General features: G+C 39.4%; 1 protein-coding gene across 1 annotated transcript; it reads left to right on the forward strand.

The window, feature by feature from the left end:
- Window positions 1-3,413: 3,413 nt before the first annotated feature.
- On the forward strand, window positions 3,414-26,148 carry LOC127640125 (protogenin B-like). Its single transcript, XM_052122530.1, has 19 exons — window positions 3,414-3,480; window positions 5,061-5,360; window positions 10,408-10,552; window positions 10,873-11,006; window positions 11,660-11,956; window positions 12,106-12,265; window positions 12,361-12,608; window positions 13,406-13,570; window positions 13,689-14,003; window positions 16,274-16,459; window positions 18,265-18,360; window positions 18,924-19,110; window positions 19,232-19,359; window positions 19,558-19,728; window positions 21,320-21,493; window positions 21,618-21,741; window positions 21,923-22,061; window positions 22,156-22,272; window positions 23,229-26,148. Exons 1-19 carry the CDS (start codon window positions 3,414-3,416, stop codon window positions 23,577-23,579), a joined length of 3,504 nt encoding a protein of 1,167 aa, XP_051978490.1. The 3' UTR covers window positions 23,580-26,148.
- Window positions 26,149-26,403: the final 255 nt, after the last annotated feature.

A 26,403-nucleotide genomic window follows, 5' to 3' on the forward strand; every position in this document is an offset into this window, starting at 1 on the left:
TGCTACCCTCTATTGGTTACAACAGACACCACAGCTAAATAAGACCTGCCCTGAACATCATGAGGTCACTTCCTGTATGATGTCACAAAATCGAATGGCACTTTTCCACCGCACGGTTCGACTCGACTCTTTACTTTCCTGAGCTTGCATTTCCACTGCAGTTTAGTGCCGCCTCAATGTGGGCGGAATTATAGGCTGATCGTCATAGTTACGCCTCCTCAAGGTGGGCGGGATTATAGGCTGATCGTCATAGTTACGCCTCCTCAACGTGGGTGGGATTATAGGCTGATGGTCATAGTTACGCCGCCTCAATGTGGGTGGGATTATAGGCTGATCGTCATAGTTACGCCACCTCAATGTGGGCGGGATTATAGCCTAATGGTCATAGTTAGGCCGCCTCAATGTGGGCGGGATTATAGGCTGATCGTCATAGTTACGCCACCTCAATGTGGGCGGGATTATAGGCTGATCGTCATAGTTACGCCGCCTCAACGTGGGCGGGATTATAGGCTGATCGTCATAGTTACGCCGCCTGAACGTGGGCTGGATTATTGGCTGATCGTCATAGTTACGCCGCCTCAACGTGGGTGGGATTATAGGCTGATCGTCATAGTTACGCCTCCTCAACGTGGGTGGGATTATAGGCTGATGGTCATAGTTACGCCGCCTCAATGTGGGTGGGATTATAGGCTGATCGTCATAGTTACGCCACCTCAATGTGGGCGGGATTATAGCCTAATGGTCATAGTTAGGCCGCCTCAATGTGGGCGGGATTATAGGCTGATCGTCATAGTTACGCCACCTCAATGTGGGCGGGATTATAGGCTGATCGTCATAGTTACGCCGCCTCAACGTGGGCGGGATTATAGGCTGATCGTCATAGTTACGCCGCCTGAACGTGGGCGGGATTATTGGCTGATCGTCATAGTTACGCCGCCTCAACGTGGGTGGGATTATAGGCTGATCGTCATAGTTACACCGCCTCAACGTGGGCGGGATTATAGGCTGATCATCATAGTTACGGACGATTCTCTCTGACCAATCAGTGATCTGCAGGATTATGACAACACATTTAGGCTTGGCTCACTTGGAACCTCGACTGAGGTGGTACTAAAACAAGCACCAGTTACCAGGTACTATCCACAGTGGAAAACCCTAAAAAAAAAAAAAAGAGATTTGAGTCAAGCTGTACCGTACAGTGGAAAAAGCCCCATAAGCAGGGCTGGACCCGCCTAAGTAGGCCTATTAAGTGGGTAAATAGCCATTTTTAATCCATACACACTAAACTTAAATGTGACATCAGGAGTCTCAACACGAAAACACAAAGAGATTCTGTGGCTGTGTACGTCATGTATGACACATAGGAACAGGGCCTGGACCTTTGGGCCCCTAGAATGGTTTCCACCTTTCACCCCACTTGCTACGGCCCTGTATGTACAATATTAACTTTATTTACTTTTGAAATTCAGTTCGGCTTATAAATGCTCCTCGACTCCCAAATGTTGCTTGACGAGTTGAAGTGGTGTATTATCACAACGCCTTCCTTACAGATGCACATGTTTAATGTATGTTTGCGGAAAACACTTTGGTCAAAGGCAAGTCCACGGTGAACCCCGTCTCTCTGCCCTCTGTGGGCATCTGAATGCCCTCTTGCTTAGACAAAATGACCCCCTTTCCAACACCCCAACAAGGTTCTTTCATGCCTGTGTTTGGTTATGATTTTTTTAATTTGCTGTCAAGTGGTTTAAAATCATCGTCTAAAATGTTGGCAATATCTTGACACACTTTTGTCCAATATCTGCTGTTATATACATTATATTGGATTTCACACAGCCAGTCTGATCCATTCTGGTAAATGATAAACCAATGCTGATATTTGAGACGAGTTGATTTGAAGGTGTTCCTCCTGTGATCTCACAGCTGCTCATCTATTGTCCTGTGAGGGGCGCCGGCCCATACATCTGCCTTTAGGATCAATAACTGGAGTTACTGCAGCATGCATCATATTTCAATATATTTCATCTTCATTAAAATTAATCTTGTAATAATTAACTAAATTAAATTAATAAAACTTCAATATATTTAATCTTAATTAAAATGAATCTTGTATTAATTAAATTAATAAAACTTTAATATTTTTAATCTTAATTCAAATGAATCTTGTATTAATTAAAATAATTAATTTAATAAAACTTTAATATATTTAATCTTTATTCAAATTAATCAAGTAATAATTAACAAAATGAAATTAATAAAACTTCAATATTTCAATATATTTCATCTTCATTAAAATTAATCTTGTAATAATTAACTAAATTAAATTAATAAAACTTCAATATATTTAATCTTAATTAAAATGAATCTTGTATTAATTAAAATAATTTAATTAATAAAACTTTAATATATTTAATCTTCATTAAAATTAATCTTGTAATAATTAACTAAAATTAATAAAACTTCAATATATTTAATCTTAATTCAAATGAATCTTGTATTAATTAAATTAATAAAACTTTAATATTTTTAATCTTAATTCAAATGAATCTTGTATTAATTAAAATAATTAAATTAATAAAACTTTAATATATTTAATCTTCATTAAAATTAATCTTGTATTAATTAAAATAATTTAATAAAACTTTAATATATTTAATCTTCATTCAAATTAATCAAGTAATAATTAACAAAATGAAATTAATAAAACTTCAATATTTCAATATATTTAATCTTCATTCAAATTAATCTAATAATTAACTAAATGAAATTAATAACATTTTAAGATCATTAAACTAATGAAACTTAAATCTATTTAAAATATAGATAACACTTTAAATATAATCAATTCATCTTTAACAAATATTATATTCATGGAACTAACAAAATTATATGGATACATTTATTAAGTTAGATTTTTGTATTTAGTTAAAGATTACTTGATTCAATTTTACAGAAATTTGTGGTGAAATTGAAATACATAAATCTAAGTATATATTTATGTATTAAGTATTAATGTCTAGTAAAACAACTGGACACGCAAATGCACATTTAGGGTTAAACAAGATCAATCAACTCATAATATTACATGCATAATATATAATTATTTATTTCCTTCTCACATTTCTACTAACTTTATTATATTTACTCTTATTGAGTAGTAAATTATTATTATTATATTATTTATTACCACTAGTTCTTTTATATGTTACTGCCTATCAAGCCAGGAAATTATTTTGGGATTAATTTGGGTGGGCCCTTCTGGATGAGGGTGGGGGTCCCGGGTCGGGTGGGGGTCCCGGGTTTGACGGGGGGTGGAAGCGCGCACGGGTCATTCCGTGATCGGCACTCGGGCACTCATGACGCGCTCCGGACGCGCTCGGCTGTTCACGCGCAGAATGACGGAGAAATGCTGATAAATGGGGTCCGTGAAATGGGAAATACAACAGCGTTTGCTGATTTTACTTTGGATTGGATCATTTTCAGGTAAGAGATGTTCAGTTATGTATTATTTTATGGCGTTGATGTTTTAGCTTTATATATCATCATTGTGCACAAAGTCAGTTTTTAACCTTTGTGCGTCAATTTAACAGTTACTCGGAGGTCCTTAAAGGACAAACATATCCGCGTCAAAAAACTGCCATAAAAATATTATATATTAATATTATTTTCCACTTTCGATTAGTAATTTTTTTTTTTATCCAACATCAGTCAAACACACAAAAGAAAATTTGTTTTCCATATGCTGAATGATATGGGGAACTTTATTTTATTTTTTTGGATTATCACAGTCTATATGTCAATGATTAGCAACAACATTTGCTTTTGATGCATTATTCTTTTTTGTGCAATCAGATGAAAAAATAAATAAATAAACTCACACTCAGGACCTCAGAGGACAAACAATGTCCGCGTCAAAAACTGCCATAAATATATTATGTATTCATATTATTTTCTTAATAATAGACTTTTTAACCAACATCAGTCCTGATCATATCTAAAATCAAATATACATTCATTTTCAGGATTTTAACCCTTAAAATGCCTGTTTGTGTTAATAATGCCACTGTTGTTTCTCACACACACATTTCTCAACACACACAGACACACACACACACACACACACACACACACATTTCTCAACACACACAGACACACACACATTTTTCAACACACAGACACACACACACAATTCTCAACACGCACAGACACACGTATCTGCATCATGTATTCAGTTGTCCTGCAGGTCTCTATAATACAGTAAACAGAGAATACACACACACACACACACACACACACACACACACACACACACATTGTATCTGCATCATGTATTCAGTTGTCCTGCAGGTGTCTATAATACAGTAAACAGAGAATACACACACACACACACACACACACACTCTCTCACACACACACACACACACACACACACACACACACACACACACACACACACACACTTGTATCTGCATCAGTTGTCCTGCAGGTCTCTATAATACAGTAAACAGTGAATAGGGGAAAAGTTTGTATTTGCTCCACAGGATAAACATGAGGGAAATGGCGCCATCTGGTGGAAATATTTAAACTTTAATCCTTAGGGAGTTCAGGGTATCTCAGCGAGTATTGACGCTGACTATCACACCTGGAGTCGTGAGTTTGAATCTATGTGACTCCAGTCAGGTCTCCTAAGCAACCAAATTGGCCCGGTTGCTAGGGAGGGTAGAGTCACATGGGGTAACCTCCTTGTGGTCACTATAATGTTTTTTGCAGAGGCTATTTGCACCTTAATAAATACTAACATACATTAAATGGGCATAAATGCAATGTGTTTATTAAGAGTCCCACAGACACCCTAAACCCAAACCTTCCCTTTCTATATGTAATCATGTTTTTACTACATCAACTATAGTATCACCATTGTATATTGTAGTAATATCATAGTAACCACAAAATTAAACATGGTAACTACATTAGCCGATATGAACACCATATTACAACACCAGTTTTGACACTATAATGTCTTTGATTAACCTTATAACATCTCACATTCTCCCCTCTTTCAGCTGTTTTTTGTTTTAGCGAGTTGTCGTTTGTCACCGAGCCCCGGGATGTCATCGCATCTCTGGGTGATCGCGTTATTCTGGACTGCCAGGCACAAGGCGAGTCGCCCATCGCTGTGCGATGGAGGAAGAACGGCGTCCAACTCCAGGAGAGCGAGCGAGTTCGAATCCTGTCCAACGGATCTCTGTACATCTCCAATGTGAAGAGTTCAGCAGACCAATCAGATTACGGCTTCTACCAGTGCCTCGTCCGAAACACATATGGAGCCATACTGAGCCAAAGAGCACGTCTCACAATCACAAGTACGTATGTGGGGGAAAGCGGGAATTCATAATTGGAGAAAACGGTCATCTCAACTTTATTGAAGTATCGGCAGGTTTTTTTGACAATTTTTACAAATGTAATACCTTAAACATAAAATTCCCCACTAAGAATATACGCGGATAACCCTGTCTATAATACAGCAAACAGAGACTAGGGGAAAAGCTTGTATTTGCTCCATAGGATAAACATGAGGGAAATGGCGCCATCTGGAGGATAATATTGCAAATTATAATTCATAGGGGGTTCTGGGTATCTCCAAGTATTGACGCTGACTATCACCCCTGGAGTCACGAGTTCGAATCCAGGGCGTGCCGAGTGACTCCAGCCAGGTCACCTTAGCAACCAAATTGTGAAATCACTGGAGACGGGAAATTGAACGCAGTCGAATCATGGTACACTTCCACGTTCAGGTGAAAGGTTGATAGCGCCCCTTTGCGCAACGTGTAATTGCGTTGTGTTATGAATTTCGGTCTGACACATTTCGTGCAATGATGCACAAAATGAGTAAGAAGCGTTTGCGAGAAGTGTAAGGCTAATGCATTACACGAAGCTAGGCCCCAACGTAATCTACTGTACATTCAGGGCTGGACTGTCAATATGGCATACCGCGCATTGTCCCGGTGGGCCGACGCACTTTGGGGCCGATCAGGGGCGGACTGGCCAAGGGGAGAACCGAGCGGGCTGGTGGGTCGGTCGCGAAACGGGCCGAAGTGGCCGCGATAAGTTAAAACCAGCCGCCGCGTTATGCAGAAAAGGACAGTGAACCCCTCCCCCGCCCCTCCCGCTCAACTATTGGGCCAGTTGCTATGTAAAATCCCGGGCCGATTTCTCTTCCCAGTCCTGCCCTGTCTACATTGAAACATTGAAAGCTTCGCACATTTTCAAAGAATTCAAAGCCTGGACCACCATATAGACCAGCGCCAAACCAGCCTAAACCAGCATGGGAATTGCATACAGTGAACGCCTGTTATTTGCAAAGTCCTACACATCTGCCACTCCTTGCACGTTCAGTTATAAAATATTTGGGATCATTTGATGATGCTTTTGGCCACCTCATCATCAATTGTCTGTCAATAGTTGTTAAGTGGATGAGATCTCAAGATTTGTTTGCACTCAAACACACAGACGTTGCGTTCGGATGTTGCATGCAGATGCATGCTAGTGTTTCAGCTGTCACCGCTGCGGCCTCCAAAGCAATTGTTTCATGGTCAGCACTCATAGAAATCTGTTAAAGGCTTTTTGCATCCACCCTTTGTCCCTCTTGGCCCTGCTTGCCCTCTAAGCTCTGTTGTGTGGATGTTTGTTTGGCCATAAACCTGCCGACAGAGAAACATCTGTCCCTATTCAACTCGCCCAGTGATGGCCATGACAAAGAGACCGAGAGATGTTCAAGAAGAACTGAATGATTGTGTTCCACATGGTCGTTTTTGGGATCGGTTAACCTTGAGACAAGTCTCTGATGTGGAAGATATTGCATGTGATGTGAAGTTTAGTTTTGGGTGTTATAGCGGACATTAGCACTGCGCGCTTTCTCTTTCAAGTCAACAATTGTTACGGTTGAGTTACAATGTGAAGAGAATACTGTTGAATAAGGATGTTTAAGATAACATATTAATAACTTTCCTGACTTTTAAAGGTTACTCTATCGCTCACCCCTTTGAGGACTGGGGTTTGTTACCGCCACAGGTACACAAGACGACACGCTAAGCATGTTCACCCGGACCATGAGTTGGTAATGCATTAGTCAAGTGCTTACATCTGTGTACACGTACTAATGTAAAGTATATACTGGTCAATGGTCACTGGTACCATTTTGTACGGAGCTCATTTATTTACTTATTTTAGAAAAGATGTCCTTCACAAGTAACTAAAGGGTTAACGGGTAACTATAAGGCAACCTCAAGTAAAAGGGGGTGTTTTGGTGGACGAGCTGAATGGATGGGGGTGTATTGGTTTGCCTCACCGCCCATCTGTCCAAAGGCCAATGGGAGAGGTCACGAGGTCACAGGGGTTGTGGGACCGGCTTTATCCTACAGCAGTGTGTTGGTTAGCGGGCCGTACTGTGTCCAGAATCCAGCCTGAATGATGAGTTCCTTCACAAATGTTGGCCTTTAGTGGAGCAGTCGGTTGTTTTGTTAGACTTGTCAGATTTTGGAGGGGGTTTGTGCTCCGCTCAAGTCGAAACACATTGAAAAATTGGAGGGGTTTTCAAAGAACAGCTTGAAAATGCCGGTTTCTTTTTAGTTGGAATTGAGACCTTGATTTTCTTCCACTGTTTCTCTCTCTCTCAGATGCGATAGTCAGCTAACTTAAGATCAAGTTCAAGACAGTGGTGGCTCAGTGGTTGAGGTTCAGGGTTACTGACCAGAAGGTTGGGGGTTCAAGCCCCAGCACCACCAAGATGCCACTGTTGGGCCCTTGGGTAAGGCACTTAACTCCAGGTTGCTCCGGGGGGATTGTCCCTGTAATAACGGCTCTGTAAGTCACTTTGGATAAAAGTGTCTGCCAAATGCATAAATGTAAATGTAAGTCAAACACAACAGATTTCATTTTTGAAGACCCATTAGAAAAACACTTGGCATGAAAAAAATGTCTCCCTTTTTCTCCCCAATTTGGAATTCTCAATGCGCTCTAAGGCCTCATGGTGGTAAACAAACTGTTTTGTTAGTAGTCTAACGTGCTTTATTAGTATATTTGGATGAATTATGTAGAATCACTGGAAACCAGGTTTCGTCCCAAACACATTTAATCAGAGCATCTCGCACCCTGAGCTGAAATTGGGTGGACAGACGGATTTGGTTGCCCCTTGACCTTTGGCAGGAAACCTTTGTGCTGTTTGACCTAGGCATTGATTCGGCCTTTATAACCCAGCTGACCTCACCAAACAAAACCAACACACACCCTGCCTAAAGAGACCTGATTTAATCCTGGGGGGTCGTTTACATTATATCTGTCCAGTTTTGGTGGCATTATGTGTTTATTTCTTTGCTTGGACAATGTGGTATTACCATGTGTTTTGGACATGGTACCATGTTAATACTATGGTACTACTATGTTTTAGAGACTAGTAACAAAAACGTACCAAGCATTACAATGGCACTTCCATTGTTTGTTGGACATGTACATGGTTATACCATGGTATTCTTTGAAATACCTTGGAAGACCATGGTATGCCATCATTGTGCAATGATTCCACCACTGTAGAAAGTATAAACAGTACTATTAAAGCCTGAGAACTCAAACCGAGCATCTGCTGTTTATGATAAAGTCACTTGGGTTGGCCGTGTTTAGCTCAATTGGTAGAGCGGGTCGGCCACTAATCGCAGGGTTGGCGGTTTGATTCCCGGCCCACATGACTCCACATACCAAAGTGTCCTTGGGCAAGACACTGAACCCCAAGTTGCTCCCAATGGCAGACTAGAGCCTTACATGGCAGCTCTGCCACTACTGGTGTATGAGTGTGTGAATGGGTGAATGGGACACAGTCACATGGGTTGGCCGTGTTTAGCTCAGTCAGGTCGGCCATTAATTGCAGGGTTGGTGGTTCATGACTCCCCATGCCAAAGTGTCCGAGGGCAAGACTCTGAACCCAAGTTGCTCCCAATGGCAGGCTAGCACCTTGCATGTGTGTGTGTGTGTGAATGAGTCACAGTGTAAAGTGCTTTGGTAACCTCTAAGGTTATTAAAGGCACTATATAAGTGCAGACCAGTTATCTGTGGAGCTTCAAGAGGGCAGAGCTCTTCAGTTAGCCAATTTAAATGCCTGATAGTTGTAATTAAGTCTTGCATGTAAACAAAGGACCTTTTTAATTCACCGTCTTCCCCTGAACATGAGCTACATGAGGGATTTTTACCAGGAGATTAACAATTATTGATTTCCTTTAGTGGATTCTGACTGGACTCAGCAAGTTCTGGGTCTGACCAATGTGTTTTAAATGTAGAATATTGATGCGTTTTGGTCAAGGACGTCAGGGACCAATCGTGAATGTTTGAGAATCGGTCATTGAAAAACACATATTGATCAAAATCCATTCTTAATATTGGGGTTGATGTGTCTTCCTTCGAAATGTATGGGGGGTACAGTCTTGAGTTTTTCCAAGTCTTAAATGGACGTATGATTGATCTGCAATCATATCATCATCTGTGATATTTTGTTGGTTTTTATGCTCATCTCAAATTACGGTGTTGGTTAGTTTCACATGAAACTATCTGTGTTATCTGTGTTATAAACCCATTCATTGCCTGTGGAGGCAAGCGTTTAGACACCCCCATCGTAAATGGGTGAGTTATTGATTTCCACTGATCTATAAATGGTCATCATTCACTGTCATTGGTCAATTGATCCATTGATTAGTGCAGCTGTTTGTTATTGGCTACTGTGCACCTGACCCCTCAACAGACAACCAATCACAGTTAAGATAATGACCGATAGGAACACTCTCCTGTCTAAGTAGTTTTGCTTTAAGCTTTATACACATAAACATGGTTATTGATTGCTCAATGGTAAACAAACTGTTTGATGCTTTGGAAATCGTAGTTTTCATGCTCTAAAACATCGACATCACCCTCAGTCCTAAAACTGAGGTTTATTGATTGCTAATTTGTCATGAGATTGACAGTTTCGCTGATTGGAGAAAACCAACTAAACTAAAATAACCATTAATGAAAGATGGTCATATGCATTAAAGCATGTTTATGTTATTAGTTAGCATTTACCCTTATCTTCCAGACCTCCTTATTGATATTGGGGGATTTGTCTGTGTGTCAGAAACATGATTGAAATTGGAAAGATTTGGCGAAGACTTCACCATTCACTGATAAAGGAATATTCCGGGTTCAATGCAAGAAGGGCTGGACTGGTAATCTGGCATACTGGGCATTTTTCCGATGTATGTCACATTATGGAAGTAAAATGGGTTGTGAATGTTGTTTTGTGTTGACTTTCATATTTCATCTCAAGTGCTAATTTTATGAAATGCAACTCAACGTTTTCTCTTCTCTCTCCTCGTTTCTTCACTTTAACAGGTATGTTGTCATTTGTAACCCATCCTGTTCCTGTGGCGGTCACAGTCCGGTCTGTGGCCAGATTTTCCTGTAGTGTTATCGGCACTCCTACAGCTGTGATCACCTGGGAACTCAACCAAAGATATCTACCGTTGAATACAGACAGGTGCACATTTAACCAGCTGAACCATTGCACAACATCACTTCACTTAAGGAACTAATGTAATTTGAAGCAGAATACATAAATATATAAACATAAATCAATTCACGGCAACTTAAAGTGGCCTAGCCCAGGGTAGACAGGGTGTAATACAAGGGTTTCCTAATACAAGAGGGTCTAGCAGGTCAAAAGCAGGTCCATCAGCTGGGCCGACCAATGACCACACAAGTCTACACCAACCAGAAATTAGAAGCTGGTTTTAGCTGGATTTGCCATCAGTAAAGCTTGGGAATTGGTTTAACTGTAATTGACTTTTTTTGTTTCAGAATCACAGTTTTGCCAAATGGAGTGCTGCAGCTCCGTGACGTGACAATGAAGGATGCTGGGAAATATCGCTGCTCAGCATCGAACATCGCCAGTCGAGTCAAGAGCAGAGAGGCGGAGCTTATCGTCAGCCCAGGTGCGTGTTCATACGAAAATGGACAGTGCTCGTTTTCAGAATAATTTCAGATTAAAACAATGTTTGGAAAGGAAGAAAACCCTACTGGGGGAAAAACATCTAAAACCAGCTTCTTATAGATGGTTTTACATGGTTTCTACTTGGTCCAAGCTGGTCATTTATGCTTATTAGCTGGTTCAAGCTGGTCTAGATTGATTGGTTGATTACATTGACTACCAGCTTGGATTCAACCATGTAGAGCAGCTTGGTCAAGCCGATTAGAGATGGTAGACCACCTTAGACCAGCAACAAACCAGGTATCATGTTCCAAAAGCCAGCTTGACCAATTTAATCTGGTGTCATCTTGTTTTCTAGCAGGAGAGAAAATGAGGCAGCACCCTGCTACCAAACAAAAAAAAACAAAAACATCTTAAACCAGCCAAGGTGGTCTGCTAGTCTCCCGGCCTGGCTAAGGTAGTTTAGCTGATTCTGCTGGTCGGCCAGTTGATCCCAAAAGCTGTCTAAAACATCAAACTAGACCACTGTAACCTGCTTGGTTTGGCTGTGAGACCTGTAAACCACTTTAGTCTGGTTTAAGATGTTTTTTATCAGCAGGCTGGTCTTGTCAATAGTAGAATTAGCTTGCCATTAAAACTCATCTGTTCTGTGTCCAGCATTGAGTCCGAGAACCCTCATGAAACCACAGATCATCGCTGGACCTCAGAACATCAGCGCCGGTCTACATCAGTCTGTGATTCTGGAGTGCATGGCAGAGGGCAACCCTCACCCCCTAGTGTCCTGGAGCAGGGCGGACTCCAAACCGATTGACCTGTTTGGCACGAGAGTGCTGGGCAACGGAAATCTGATTATCTCTGCCGTGAAGGCCCAGCATAGCGGCACTTATTTATGCCGAGCGACAACACCAGGAACACGCAACTACACAATAGCATCCGCCAACCTCACTGTACTTGGTAAGAGACATTTATATAGATGAAACCTCTGTCAAAATTTACTCACCCTTCAAGTCATTCCAAACCTATATGATGTCTCTGGAACACAAAAGAAGGTTTGTTTTCTATGCCTTTAAACATCGGTCTAATCATTAATTTAACCTTTGCAGTTACTCCAACTTTGGTGGAGAAACCAGAGAGCCAGACTCGACCCAGAGCCGGTACCGCTCGATTCAACTGTCAGGCCGAGGGCACACCTGTGCCCTGCATCACCTGGTTTAAGAACGGTCAGGTGATCCACTCTAACGGGCGCACCAAGATGTACAACAAGTAAACACGCTTATTTTCACCCAGTCTGATACCTGTAGTAATTTTATATATCCATCTGTTTTGATGTTGACATGTTGCCTTTCGTTGCCCGTCAGTAAACTGGTGATAACCCAGATCATTCCGGAAGACGACGCCTTTTACCAGTGCCAGGCGGAGAACTCTCAGGGTTCGGTTCTGTCCACGGCCCGACTCATTGTGGTGCTGTCAGAGGATCGTCCCAGTGCGCCACGCAACGTCCACGCTGAAACCATCTCAAGCTCTGCTATCTTGCTGGCATGGCAGAGACCGCAGTACAACACGGATAAAGTCATTGCATACTCTATTCACTACATGAAATCTGAGGGTGAGTGTTTATAAGAGGCAAACCCTGATGACCAGCTTAAACTAGCATAAATTGGTAACTAATTTATGTTGAACCACAACAACCCAGTCATTGAGAGCAGCAGAATAAGACTCGTTTTAAAAAATCGTTCTTGTACCGCTCTCAAATCGTGGCTCACTTCGCCGGCAATGCATCAATACGGTCAAAGACGTCCATCTAGTGTATGTGTACAAAAGACTAACAACTAAAAATAACACAAATGGGTGCAAAAATAGTCTAGGACGCCTTCAAAACAGCACAACAGCAAGAAACCGCGCAGGTGAATGAAACAGGATGGAGGTCTCCTTTTTAGACTTCTAACTTGACTGCATCTTTTAAAAGCAGCATGAGATGAATAATAGCGGTCAAAGACGTTCATCTAGTGTAGAAAAACATTTAAATCCACAGAGGTGCATGAAGGTATCCTCTGTAAGTCCCCTTTGGATGAATCTCCCAGATAGTCATCTGGGACTCTCTCCACTTCACCTGTGTGACTGTCTGAGCACCAGTGGGCGGGGCCAAGGGTGCAATGACGAAAAATAGGCGTTGATGTCTTGCTGAAGAGGCAGTCATATGCAGATGCATTTGGCCGTTGTGACGTCACAAGTTCCACAAATTCCAAATGAACTTGAATTTTCTATTAATGAGGAAGTTTTCAGTTCTGAAACTTAAAGTATGTTTTTATAGGACAGTTACCTCCTATATGCCAAAAGATTTGAAAGAAGGAAAATTTGATTCCTCATGTCATGACCCCTTCATGTGAATGTCTGTTATATCAGGTCTAAACAATGAGGAGTATCAGGCTGTGATTGGCAACGATACAACCAGCCACATCGTGGACGATCTGGAGCCAGCACGCAACTACACGTTTTATATCGTCGCATACATGCCGATGGGTGCCAGTCGCATGTCAGAACAAGCCACGCAACACACGCTGGAAGATGGTGAGTTACAGATGTCTTATTTCCCTGAACACACTCTGTCCCATTGTTAAATTCAATGCAGGAAATTTTCAGAAGTTGCTCAGTAAATTGTTGATCACATTGCTCTCTTCATCCCTAGTGCCCCTCCGTACCCCTGAGCTGAGTTTGACCAGTCGCAGTCCGACCGACATCCTTGTGTCCTGGCAGCCTCTTCCTAACAAACTGAGCCGTGGGCGTGTATCTGCGTACCGCCTGTCATACCGTACAGCTGCTGATGACCAGATAACGTCCGTTGAATTGCCCATCCAGGGTGAAAACTGCACGCAGTATCTTCTTCAGGGTCTTCAGCCCGACACCATCTACCTGATCCGCATGTCTGCATCTACCCGTGTGGGCTGGAGTCAACCATCCGCCTGGAACTCTCATCGCACACCCAAAACATCCAGCTCCACAGGTGGGGACAGGGTAACCTTACCAATAAGTGAAAATTCTGTCATCATTTACGTACTTTTCTAAGCGATCAGACAATTTTGTGGGGCAGATAATAAAACCGTCAGCTTTAAGCCATATCTAGAGACTTGGGGACCATCTAGCAACCACCAGAATACCCAAGCGATGCCCTAACAATCTAACAACCACCCGAAACACCTTAGCAACTGCATAGCAACACTTTAAAAACCACTCTGGAGACCTTAGCAACCACATAGCAACACTAAAAAAAACTCAGATTACCTTGGCAACCACATAGCAATGCTTTAAAAAGTACTCTGAAGACCTTAGCAACCTCATAGCAACACTTTAAAAACCACTCTGGAGACTTAGCAACCTCATAGCAACGCTTTAAAAACTACTCTGAAGACCTTAGCAACCTCATAGCAACACTTTAAAAACTACTCTGGAGACCTTAGCAACCTCATAGCAATGCTTTAAAAACCACTCTGGAGACCTTAGCAACCTCATAGCAACACTTTAAAAACTACTCTGGAGACCTTAGCAACCTCATAGCAATGCTTTAAAAACCACTCTGAAGACCTTAGCAACCTCATAGCAACACTTTAAAAACCACTCTGGAGACCTTAGCAACCTCATAGCAACACTTTAAAAACCTCTCTGGAGACCTTAGCAACCTCATAGCAACACTTTAAAAACCACTCTGAAAAACCTTAGCAACACTTTAAAAAACACTCTGGAGACCTTAGCAACCTCATAGCAACACTTTAAAAAACACTCTGGAGACCTTAGCAACCTCATAGCAACGCTTTAAAAACTACTCTGAAGACCTTAGCAACCTCATGGCAATGCTTTAAAAATCACTCTGGAGACCTTAGCAACCTCATAGCAACACTTTAAAAAACACTCTGGAGACCTTAGCAACCTCATAGCAACACTTTAAAAATCACTCTGGAGACCTTAGCAACCTCATAGCAATGCTTTAAAAACCACTCTGAAGACCTTAGCAACCTCATAGCAACACTTTAAAAACCACTCTGGAGACCTTAGCAACCTCATAGCAACACTTTAAAAACCTCTCTGGAGACCTTAGCAACCTCATAGCAACACTTTAAAAACCACTCTGAAAAACCTTAGCAACACTTTAAAAAACACTCTGGAGACCTTAGCAACCTCATAGCAACACTTTAAAAAACACTCTGGAGACCTTAGCAACCTCATAGCAACGCTTTAAAAACTACTCTGAAGACCTTAGCAACCTCATGGCAATGCTTTAAAAATCACTCTGGAGACCTTAGCAACCTCATAGCAACACTTTAAAAAACACTCTGGAGACCTTAGCAACCTCATAGCAACACTTTAAAAATCACTCTGGAGACCTTAGCAACCTCATAGCAACACTTTAAAAAACACTCTGGAGACCTTAGCAACCTCATAGCAACACTTTAAAAACTACTCTGGAGACCTTAGCAACCTCATAGCAACACTTTAAAAACTACTCTGAAGACCTTAGCAAAGCCCTAGCATTGAACCCATACATTTACATTTACATTTATTCATTTGGCAGATGCTTTTATCCAAAGCGACTTACAAAAGAGGAAAACATCAGCGAATCATCTTAAGGAGACATTTGTACGAAAAGAGCCATACTACAAAGTTTCACTATCATCAGAATAGCATTCAAAACAGATTTAAGTGCAACAAGAATTTATTTTTTTATTTTGACCCCATAACACTCTAACATCGTGATGGCAAGTTTAACACATTTATATTCTAGCAAAATTTAAAAATCTTGTTTTGTTTCACAATGTTAAAAGTTCATTAAATCCACTGAGGTAGGCAGCAGATTAAAACTGTGACCAATGTGTTTTCAGCTTTCACAACTCTTGGTTCAGGATTTCTGTTTGTTACTCAATGACCCTTGACCCCAGCTGTCAGTTAGGAGTTGAGGAACTGTTCAGTTTCGGGTCATAAAGGAAAAGCTCCAGGCAACACAGAGATACTCTGAAGAATAGAAGAACCCCAAAACTGCCTTTATTTTTCTTTAAAGACACTTTTTCTGGTCTGTAGATTTTGGTCTCTAGATGTGGCTCAGGTTCCTCCTCCAATTTAAAGGAATATTCCTTTAAGTCTATAGACGTTCTGTCGATCTGATGTTATTTATTTAGCATTGACTCTACTGAACGAAGCGCATTGTATCTTATAGATGAGACTTTATTGATCCAGTTCTAGATCATAATCAAGTATTCTGTAATGCTGTTTTTGCTCCGTCAGTTCCTCCTGCCCCAAACCTTGAGCTTGAACCGCTAAACTGCACGTCTGTGACGGTTCGCTGGCACACGGCTCCTAGCGACGTTGTCATCCAGGGATACAAACTGTCTTTTCACCCAGACGGCCAATCAGAAGACTCTATTCTCCAGCTGCCCCCTCACGACCACCAGCACACCATCGCCGGGCTCAGTGAGTGACGACACTTTCCCTGTCTTTGGCCTGATTTTACATTTTACGTAAACACTGAAATTGAGCTGCTATTTTCCAAAACACGTTTAAATGTTTTCTCAGGTGACCTAAAAATCAAAATTAACTGGCTTTATTTACAAGTCAATTTATATGTTTGTCTGAGCATATTCGGGCTGTTATTACCCATCTTCTGGACTTATGCACGCTCGCGCTGACCGCCCAATTCACAGCTTTGTGTCACGTAAAATCCCCTCCGTGTCAAAGGTCACACCCCAGATGTCTCCTTCCAGTTTTCCCATCATTCTCTCCTGCTTCTCTGCGGCCGTGTTTTGTTCTGGGGTTTAAAGTCAGGCGAGTGGCGCGTGAGAGCGACACCTCCCCCGTCCCCCGTCCTGCTGGACACTTCAGCTAAACAAAGCATTGTGGGATTGGTCTGAACAGGGCACAGACAGAAGTGACCCGAGAGCAAAGAACTTGAGCAGCACGTTTAGAATCAATCATGCAAATTTTTGTTCAATTTTCTACATTTGTATTGATGTTGTTTCGTAGTAGTTCTAGTTTTGGATCGACTCAACTACGCTCAAAATTAAGACGTAAATATTTAACATTATCTCAAGGCCTGATTCTCCTTAAATTAACTAGTTCAGTATAAAGTTTTATCTCGGTTTGACCCTGGACCTCAGGTCATAAACCCCGTCCCAGGAGAATGCCGCTTGTGAAGACACCCAACGATCTCTGACTTTTTGCCCCCAGAGACGTAAACACTCCAAACCCCCCCTCCCAATAATTCACACACTGATCAGCTCTCAAACCAAACACCATGTTTATGTTCACAATGCTGTTTTGGTTGACTAGCGTAAAACTAGATCGGTTGAAAATAAACCATTTAGCAAACTAGAGCTTACACGCACGTAGAATCATATTGAAACCATCGCATTTTATTTAAAGTGTCACATTTGTAAGTAAAGACGCTGACTACCACCGCTGGAGTCGTGAGTTTGAATTCAGAGCCTGCTGAGTGACTCCAGCCAGGTCTCCTTAGCAACCAAATTGGCCTGGTTGCTAGGGACGTTAGAGTCACATGGGGTAGCGTCCTCGTGGTCGCTATAATGTGGTTCTCGCTCTCGGTGGGGCGTGTGGTGAGTTGTGTGCGGATGCCGCAGAGAATAGCGTGAAGCCTCCACACGTGCTACGTCTCCATGGTAACGTGCTCAACAAGTCACGTGATAAGATGCGCGGATTGACGGTCTCAGACGTGGAGGCAACTGAGAGGCGAGTCACTACGCCACCACGAGGACTCAGAGCGCATTGGGAATTGGGCGTTCCGAAATAAAAGGTCACATTTGTATACAAACTGCTGATAAACATCCTAAAAAGAGCAGAATTACATACATTCTAAATCAAAAAACGTTACGGATAATTTTTAGTGGCGTGCTGTAAATGGGCAAACACTCTTCAAATTCTTTCTGAAATGCCCTCCGGATAAAAACGCAAACATCGGATAAACGTCTCTGCAATGTTTGTGAGCTATCGGGATTATTTTATAGTACTCTATTGTTCATAAACGTTTTCGTAATAGAAATATCTTCGTTTCTGTGACCGAAACATGGATGTGGTGTTACGTCCATGACAGGAAGGGCACAAGAGTGTGACCTTGCATCCTCCCATAACTCTTTGCTGAATTACACAGCACCACCTAGTGGCTGTGTGGTGAACTGCACATTACATCTTCCTGGACCAACACTATTGACAGCTATTATAAATCTGAAAATGTCTGAAATGATCTGATTTATTGTGTTCTACAGACCCCAGAGTGAAGTATCATGTGAAAGTGTTGGCGCTCAGCTCTAACGGTGACGGTTATCAGGCACACCAAACCGTCAACACTCCAGGATGTCCTTGTAAGTTTTCAAGTTCTTAGTCCAAAAATGTATGCTAAACTTGAGCGATACACCTTCTGTAGGAGTTGCATTTCAATATTGATCTAGAAAAGGAAAGTTCATTAAATGCAAAATGTTCATTTTAGCTTGACAATGTGTCGTCATGTGTACGTTATCAGACCAGCCTGATCTCACGGAAAAATCGGCAAGGGTGTGCCGATTTTCCTTTTGCCAAAATCGGTATACGTTGACTGAATTTGAAAACACTGCCTCCAGAGGCCAAAGCGGGAAGTGTTTCAGAGCATATAATCAAGTGTGACATCCATTTATATCCAGGAGAGGTCGCCAGAAGCCAGTCTTGTGTTTGTTTATAAAAACGTGATTACTTCCTCCCATGCAACAAGCTACCAGTCGAGCCACAAGGGAAAGTAATTGTTGTTGTGCCATTCCAATTATGTCCGATGGGAAATATGGTATGTCAGTGAGTCGGCATACTGTTGCCGATCCTAGGGTCTCGGACCTTTCGTAAACAGCACGCCGACTTCCCGTGTGATCACATTGAACATACAGTGCCTATCTTTCAGCTTCACCGAACCGCAGGTTGGCGATGCTGCCTCCTCCAGACCACATCCACACTGAAGCTAACAGCTCATCGGCGGTGAGTCTGGTTTGGGGTCGGCCTGCATTCAGTTCTGGAAAACCCCTGAGCTATTCCGTCCGCTACGGTCCAGTGAGTCCGTCTAACACCTCAACCGTTCGCTACCTCCAAACGTGAGTGCTGAGGCTTGAAACCCTCGAATGCAAAAACCGATTAGCAAAATAGCAAAGATTACATTTGATTATTTGTTGTTTCTGTAGCAGAATAGTTTAACGCTTTAATATCTCTCTTCAGCACTGAGCAGACGGTAAAGGTGACGGGACTCCGGCCAAACACCCGTTATGAGTTTGCTGTACGTCTTCATATGGATCAGATGTCCAGTCCCTGGAGCTCGACGGTCTATGAGAGAACTCTTCTGGAAGGTGCCGGTTCACTGTTGCACTGTTCCATTCTTATCAAACTATTTGTGATACCTACCGTATGTTTTTACGTTTCTAAACAGGCTTACAACAAAGCAACAGAAGTACCAACAGTTTTTGGGATACCATGCGGATGCCCAATAGACTGTTTGGATTGGCTAACTAAGTTGTTAACCTTTCCTGTATCGTCATCTCTCACAGCGCCATCCTCCCCCCCACTGTCCGTCAGAGTCACTCTAATAGAAGATGGTACAGCGCTGGTGTCATGGAAACAACCGGATCAGCCCAACCTGCCCGTAACGCACTACACCATCCTGTACGCATCGCAGAACTCGTGGATCGCCGGAGAATGGCAGGTTCTGCAGAGAGAGGGTGAGTAGAATCAAACCAGAACCTTAAATGGGGCAGATTGCTTTCTGATAACAAAATAAGTATTTTTTATTAAATGCAATATTGAAAAATAATTGATTATAATTAATTATAATTATATATATATATATAAGTATATAGTGTATATATATATTACAATATGTATATTTTTACATATATATTTAATAATAATAAGTATATATAGTGTGTGTATATGTATATGTATATGTATATATATATATATATATATATATATATATATATAACAATATGTACATTAATAAATATAAAATTACAATATATATATATTTAATAATAATAAGTATACAGTGTGTATGTGTATATATATATATATATATATATATATATATATATATAACTATGTATATTAATAAATAAAAATATAAAATTATAATATATATATATATATATACACACACACACGATATACTTATTATTATTAAATATATATGTAAAAATATACATATTGTAATATATATATATATATATATATATATATATATATATATATATATATATTTAATAATAATAAGTATATTGTGTGTGTGTGTGTGTGTGTGTATATATATATATATATTATAATTTTATATTTTTATTTTTAATATACATATTGTTATATTTATATTATAAATATAACAATATGTATATTAATAAATATAAAATGATATATATATATATATATATATATATATATATATATATATATATATAAAATACATTTATAATATACATTATATTAAGTATATATAAATAAATATTCTAATGAAATATTACAATCAAATATTACTTTAAATATTAACCAGATAATTGGGTCAGATTGTTTTCTGATAATACAATATTTAATATTTATTTTAACACAATATTTAGAATTATTTAATTGTAATTTCTTAAATATATACATTTAATAACTGAAATATTATATTTAAATATTTAATAATAAATATATATATATTACAATATTTATACATATAAATATAAATAAAAAATATATATACATATATAATATACATTATATTAAGTATATATAAATATTTATTTTTATATTATTTTACATTAAAAAAAATATATGAAATAATATAAATATTAGGCCAATTTTAGAACTTTTAATATTGCGGCTGTCCGAAGGGACATTGCAGAGAAACCTGTTGACTGAGTCTACAGTTACATTTTGATTATCAACTCTCTTTATTTCTTTTTTAAATTTGCCCTAAAACAAATTCTTAATAGTGTAGCACTTTAAAAATGGGTGTGGATAGCAGGGGTCGACCGATATTAGAATTTGCAGATGCCGATATCTAAGCTGGTGGAAAGGCCGATAACCGATTAATCGGCAGATAGTTTTTAAAATGTATTAATTGAATGCTACAAAACATGCACTCTACAATACAGTACAATATAAGCAGCATCAGCAATCACTTGCATTATTGTCCGGTATTCTAGTAATCATGATTCTCTCTGTAATCTCACTGAAACAGTTTCTGTCCTCCAGTGGTGCTGGCAGAACATCTCCTCTCATGCACACCTCGTATCCTCTCACATGTCACCATTGACTCGTTCTTCTCCACTGTTGCAGGAACAAACACTATGGCCCTTCTGGAGAAGCTGGAGTCAGGTAACGTTTACGTGGTGAAGGTTTCTGCATCTAACCAGGCCGGTGACGGGCCGTTCTCAACCACTGTAGAACTGCCAGTGCACCGGGGTAAAAATCACCAGCCACGCCATGCAGACAGCCATGCCGAGAAAACAGGTATATACACACACACACACACACACACACACACACACACATTAGACACACACATCACTCCAATTCTATTGGTCATATATAAAACTATGTTTCACATCTTTTGCTCTCATCAATATTTATGCAGCTTTTATAGACAGTCTTTATCGCATCGATGAGAAGTCTGTGACTGGCATCATCGTTGGCATGTGTATCGCGCTGGCTTGTATCATCATGTGCTTCTTCATTCTCTTCACCAGAAGTAAAACACGGTAATTCGGTTATTATTATTATTACATCAAAGCCAGCTCATTACATTTCAGGTCTTTAGTCGACTAATTGTTTGTAATCGTATACACCGTTGTAACGGGAAATTGTAACATTGTTTCAAATGATCGTGTTCCGTCCTCAGATTAGCTACAATGTTAAAGTTGCGTTGTTTTCTCTCATTAGGAAATCAGCATCCTCAAAGATGATTGGACAGGTGAGGAATGAGGTCATGCATAGTGGTGTTTCAACAGCCAATCAGATCCCAGCGGAGAACGCAGAGGTTCTGGTTCCGATGATGAGAACCCACTTCATTGATACCAAAGTAAGACCGGTTACTTTATTTAGGAACGCCCAGTTAAAATGGCAAAGCTCGCCTGTGTGATATTGACCATTTGATCTATATTGTTTGTTTTCAGGGAGGAACGAATTTACTGATAAACAACACAGGACCAGTAATGAGCGACAGTCAGAGCAAACGGAAAAAAATTAACATTTTCAACAATGTGTGGAAGTCTAGCGCACAGAAAAGCAAGGTGAGTATCTAAGCTAATGATAAAACGTGATTCGTTATTATCAGGAAAATTGTTCCGATTCCGGGTGTCAGTTTCATGGATAAATGTAGAAGGAAAGCCGTTTCAGAGGCAGAGCAAGTTTATGTATAATTACAATAAAAAACATTTAATTAAATTTAATCGAGTTACAAATTTGCACGCTATCGTACACATTTTGAACGAATGTTGTACTAGTTTCATGCTAATTTCAAAATGTACACTAATTAATGATTACTCGTTTAAATCGGTGTGTTTTATATAGAATATTTATATATATATTTAATAATAATATATAGTATATATATAACAACATGTATATCTTTACACATACATATATAAATATATATATAAAAAATACATTTATTACATACATTATATTAAGTATATATAAATATATATATTAATATAATATTACAATCAAATATTACTTTAAATATTAACCAGATAATTGGGTCAGATTGCTTTCTGATAATACATTATTTAATATATATTTTAATACAATATTTAGAATTATTAAATTATAGTAAATTATATATATATATATATATATATATATATATATATATATATATATATATATATATATATATATATATATATATATATATATATAATAACTTAAAAATTATATTTAAATATTTAATAATAACTATATATATATACATAATGACTTAAATATTATATTTAAATATTTAATAATAACTTTATATGTATGTATATATATATATATATATATATATATATATATATGTATATGTGTGTGTGTGTGTGTGTGTGTGTATAAAGATATACATATTGTAATATATATACTTATTATTATTATTATTATTATTATTATTATTATTATTATTATTAAATATATATTACAATATTTATACATATAAATACATATACATTTGTGATTTGCTAACGAAACCGCTGTTGTTTACATCCGACAGATCAAGGACCACGGTTGTCTTTACGAGGAAGAGGAAGCCGTCGCCTCCGCGCAAGCGCACTGCCCGCAAATCCCGTTCCGGCCACTAGGGGAGTCAGAGAGCTCGCAAACCAGCGATGGCAGCCGAGAAACGGCCGATTCTGGAAACTTCTCTCACGATGTGGCGGAAAACAGCCCGAACCTGAGCCCTTGTAGGTCCGACGACAACGAGAAATGTTCAGACGACGCCCTGCGAAACGAATTGCGCGTTTCAGAAATGTCCATCTGTGTTGCGAGCGTCTGCGGGTTGGTTCTAGACGCTTCGCAACCGATATCTACCTCCGATCAGCAATATGTGACGGTTCCTCTTTAGCTCAACTGTCAGTTTGTGATTTGAGTGGGCGTGGCCTCGTTATTCCAAGGCCGATGAACGTGATTTTCACTCAGGATTCAATGGCGATCCGATGTTGGCGCCAAAGTCTGGATTGAAAGTTTAAGATAGCTTTACTAAGTCACAGATGTGACAAACTTGCACACCTTTAAACGTTCCCATTAACGATCCCCTACACTTTTCATAAATCATTTCACACCTGATGTGCTTTACACAAACCGACGAGTGTTTGTTTGTGGAATTAAAAGAGACGGAGTTTATTTCTGCTGTCTCTCTACCTCATTTAATCTTGTGCTTTACGGTTTCTAGCTTTGTTCTGAAATTTCGTTTGACTTTTTTATATAAACACTGAAGGTTTTACTAAATATATATATATATATATTTGTTTTCCTCCTGAAGAGAACTAGTTAAAGAGATAGTTCGCCAAAAAATGAAAATACTGTTATTCTCTCAACAAAATCTACGTTGTTTTGTTTGAGTTTGTTGTTTCTTATTTTAGGCATAAATCTTTTCATTTTGGGTGAACTATTCCCTTAAGGTGCTTGACCTCATGAAGGAAAGCGTTTATAAAATCGCTGCTTTTACGAGTTTAAAGACGGGATCGAATAAGGACGGAGAAATGTCCTCAATTGAAACGTGTGCTGTTATTTAATTCTGATAAAGTAAAATAACCCCAAAAAACACTGGTGCACTGGTGACATCGGTGTGCCAAAATCTGAACGCTTTACAGGATGTAAACGGCCTTATGATGGAGGGTCATTTGCAATATGAAAGATGTCTGATCCAAAGATTGAGTTATACAGAGGTGTGATGCCCAAAGATATAAAATATATATTTGTGTATATTTGAAAGTGCCAAAGTAATGCCATTCCAGCTTTATGTTTATGGGTGTAGCCCAGCATGTTTTCACGATAGCTTTAGCGCTCAGATTCTGGGTGAGCGCGACGTTTTTCTTTGGTGATTTTTCCATTTTAGATTGTAGTGAAGCAGATGTGGTGACAGATGCTGTAATCCAAAGAGTTGTTTGCTTCGTTCAAAGGGTTGATGTACACAAAGATACATAATCTTAAAGGAATATTCTGGGTTTGGATCAATCGGCGGCATTTGGGGAATAATGTTGATTACCACTGAAATTAGCGTACACAACAATCGTTATGCCCCCTTCGGCATATCGTGGCGCAGTTTTGTGGCCAGTTCTGCATAACACGGCGGCTCTTTTCATCTTAGTGACGGTTCTCCCGATGGCCAGTCCGCCGCTGATCGGCCCCAGAGTGCGTCGGCCCACCGGGAAAATACCCGGTATGCCAGATCACCAATCCAGCCCTGGTTACAGCCCATTTTACAACTCCGTTGCCATGACGACGTAACGCCGTAAACCTTGAAACAACCGTAAAACAACGTTTAAACAACTTTACAGCACAAATAATACACACCAGTTTTAACATAATTAATGAAAGTGCTTTAATGAAATTATAAGCGTCACATTTCTGCCTTTAAACCCTCTAAATATTGCCCCCATTGACTTCCATTGTAAGTGTCTCACTGGAACACACATTTGTGCTTTGTTAAAGAAAACGAGGAACGAGATGTAATCAATATTATGCCAGAAATCCTCTCGATTGATCTGATGTTGTATCGAACCCAGAATATTCCTTTAAACAGTTCACATACAGGATATGAGATAATATATCTCACTTTAAAACCAAAGTGCACGTCTCTGCTGCGACTGAGCTCGTTGTGTGATTCTGACTGAATTACATTTACAGTGGCATACAGCTGAAAGCATTTAAAGATGTTTTATAGTACAATTACAGAAAAATATCATTAGAGAGTTTTTGGACAACCCTTCTGATTGAGGTGACGCAAAATCATTATTTCAGGAAAGCTAATAATAATCTGTACCAAAGAATGATACGGTCACCCCTGTGCATTGTGTAGACTTGACATTTTATAATTAATTTGCTTCTTTTAAAAGTTGCGTCTGTTTTGACCACGACCGCTCCGCCACACATCACAGAAACATCTGTGAGATTTCATGACACCCGTTGAGTTTCAGATGAACCTCAACAATGTGAATGTAAAGAGTCTTCTAAAAAGCTTTTTTAGGGGCTTCTCTGATTAAACAGCTCAAACATATTGATGGTGGTTTGCTGGTGGTTTAAGATGGTTTTGCTGCCAAAACCATCAAATCACAGCCGTCTGACTGGTGCAAACCAGCTTGGTGGTCCAGCTAAAACCAGTAAACCACATTAGATTGGTTAAAGCTGATTATATTCTGTATTTTACATGAATATTTTTTGATAATTGTTATTTTGTGCTTTTGAACTGGTTGAATGTGATTTATGTTGTTTTATTCGTCTTTTTTACTCTAGATGAGTCTGATTCCAAACTGTTTTTGACTTTAATGGGCTTTTGTTTACTGTGTTATTTTAATATAATCTTTGTGTTTGTTGTTTTATGGTGATTTCTATGATTATTTAACTCCCCCATGTGTTAATGAGGACCATGTTGTACCAGTTTGATTCCATTACATGCCAGAAAGTGGTCAGAACAGTGCACAATATAATAAAATATTTCTCAAAAATAAATGTTTTATGGGTCTTGAGTTTATTGATGGTTAGAATTATGCAATCGCTTTTAGTTTCAGTGTCACGCCACAAAAGATCATAAAAAAATCATATAAATAAACTAAATGTAAAAAAAAAATACAAAAAAGACATGAAATAAAAAATTTATTAATTTAGCCAGCACTTTTATCCAAAATGCTTTAAATCGTTGGTATTAATCCATGTATAATTTACCACGA

The sequence above is a fragment of the Xyrauchen texanus genome, chromosome 49 (assembly GCF_025860055.1).
Source record: "Xyrauchen texanus isolate HMW12.3.18 chromosome 49, RBS_HiC_50CHRs, whole genome shotgun sequence".
Lineage (NCBI taxonomy): Eukaryota > Metazoa > Chordata > Actinopteri > Cypriniformes > Catostomidae > Xyrauchen > Xyrauchen texanus.

Coding starts and splice junctions, on each gene's coding strand:
- LOC127640125 (XM_052122530.1), top strand. CDS start 3,414: ATGGGGTCCGTGAAATGGGAAATACAACAGCGTTTGCTGATTTTACTT. Junction 11,007..11,659: donor GGAGCTTATCGTCAGCCCAG/GTGCGTGTTCAT, acceptor TTCTGTGTCCAG/CATTGAGTCCGAGAACCCTC. Junction 16,460..18,264: donor GCACACCATCGCCGGGCTCA/GTGAGTGACGAC, acceptor TGTGTTCTACAG/ACCCCAGAGTGAAGTATCAT.